This window comes from Aptenodytes forsteri, unplaced genomic scaffold (assembly GCF_000699145.1).
Source record: "Aptenodytes forsteri isolate BGI_AS27 unplaced genomic scaffold, ASM69914v1 Scaffold373, whole genome shotgun sequence".
Lineage (NCBI taxonomy): Eukaryota > Metazoa > Chordata > Aves > Sphenisciformes > Spheniscidae > Aptenodytes > Aptenodytes forsteri.
In genome coordinates this window covers 77,174-77,789 of record NW_008795579.1, presented here as the reverse complement: position 1 = coordinate 77,789, position 616 = coordinate 77,174, and the positions used below count along the sequence as shown (strand labels likewise).

Here is a 616-nt window from a genome sequence, read left to right as displayed (position 1 = left end):
GGCAGTGCACGGGGCAGCGCTGGCTGATGGCCTCTGTCCCCAGCCTGCAGCAGCCCTTCCAGGGCGAGTACCTGGGGTTGACGCAGAACCCCAAGTACCAGAAGCTCCATGCCGTGGCCAAGGACAAGCTGGTGATGGCTGACACTGTGAGGAAGGTGAACAGAGCCAATGGCAAGGTGAGCCCTCTCCCCATCCCCATCTGCACTGGGAGGGCATGTGGGGCCACACTGACCCCCCTGCCCACAGACGGTCCCACGCCTGCTGCTGCTTACCACCGAGCACCTGGTCCTGGCTGACCCCAAGGCCGCCCAGCCCAAGACTGTGCTCAGCCTGAGCGATATCCGCAGTGTCTCCGTCACCCGCTTCTCCGACGGCTTGCTGGCCCTGCACCTCAAGGAGGTACCCGGGGGGGGTGTCCCTGGGGGCTCAGGGGGTCCCCGGTGGGGCTGACACCCCCCCCGGTCTCCCCACAGACCTCCACAGGAGGAGCCAAGGGCGACTTTCTGCTCGTCAGTGACCACCTCATTGAGCTCATCACCCGCCTGCACCAGACCCTCATGGATGCCACTGCCCAGGCCCTGCCCCTGCACATCGCTGGCCAGTATGGGTGGGGAGG

At 66.2% G+C, this 616-nt stretch overlaps 1 protein-coding gene across 1 annotated transcript in view; it reads left to right on the top strand.

Annotated features, from left to right (window-relative positions):
- MYO1A (myosin IA) overlaps positions 1–616 on the top strand; it is a 13,565-nt gene that overhangs the window by 5,958 nt on the left and 6,991 nt on the right. Inside the window, exons 24-26 of the mRNA XM_009282291.1 lie at positions 6–176; positions 247–399; positions 474–601. Of these exons, the coding sequence (XP_009280566.1) occupies positions 6–176; positions 247–399; positions 474–601 (452 nt within the window). The remainder of the gene's footprint in view (positions 1–5; positions 177–246; positions 400–473; positions 602–616) is intronic.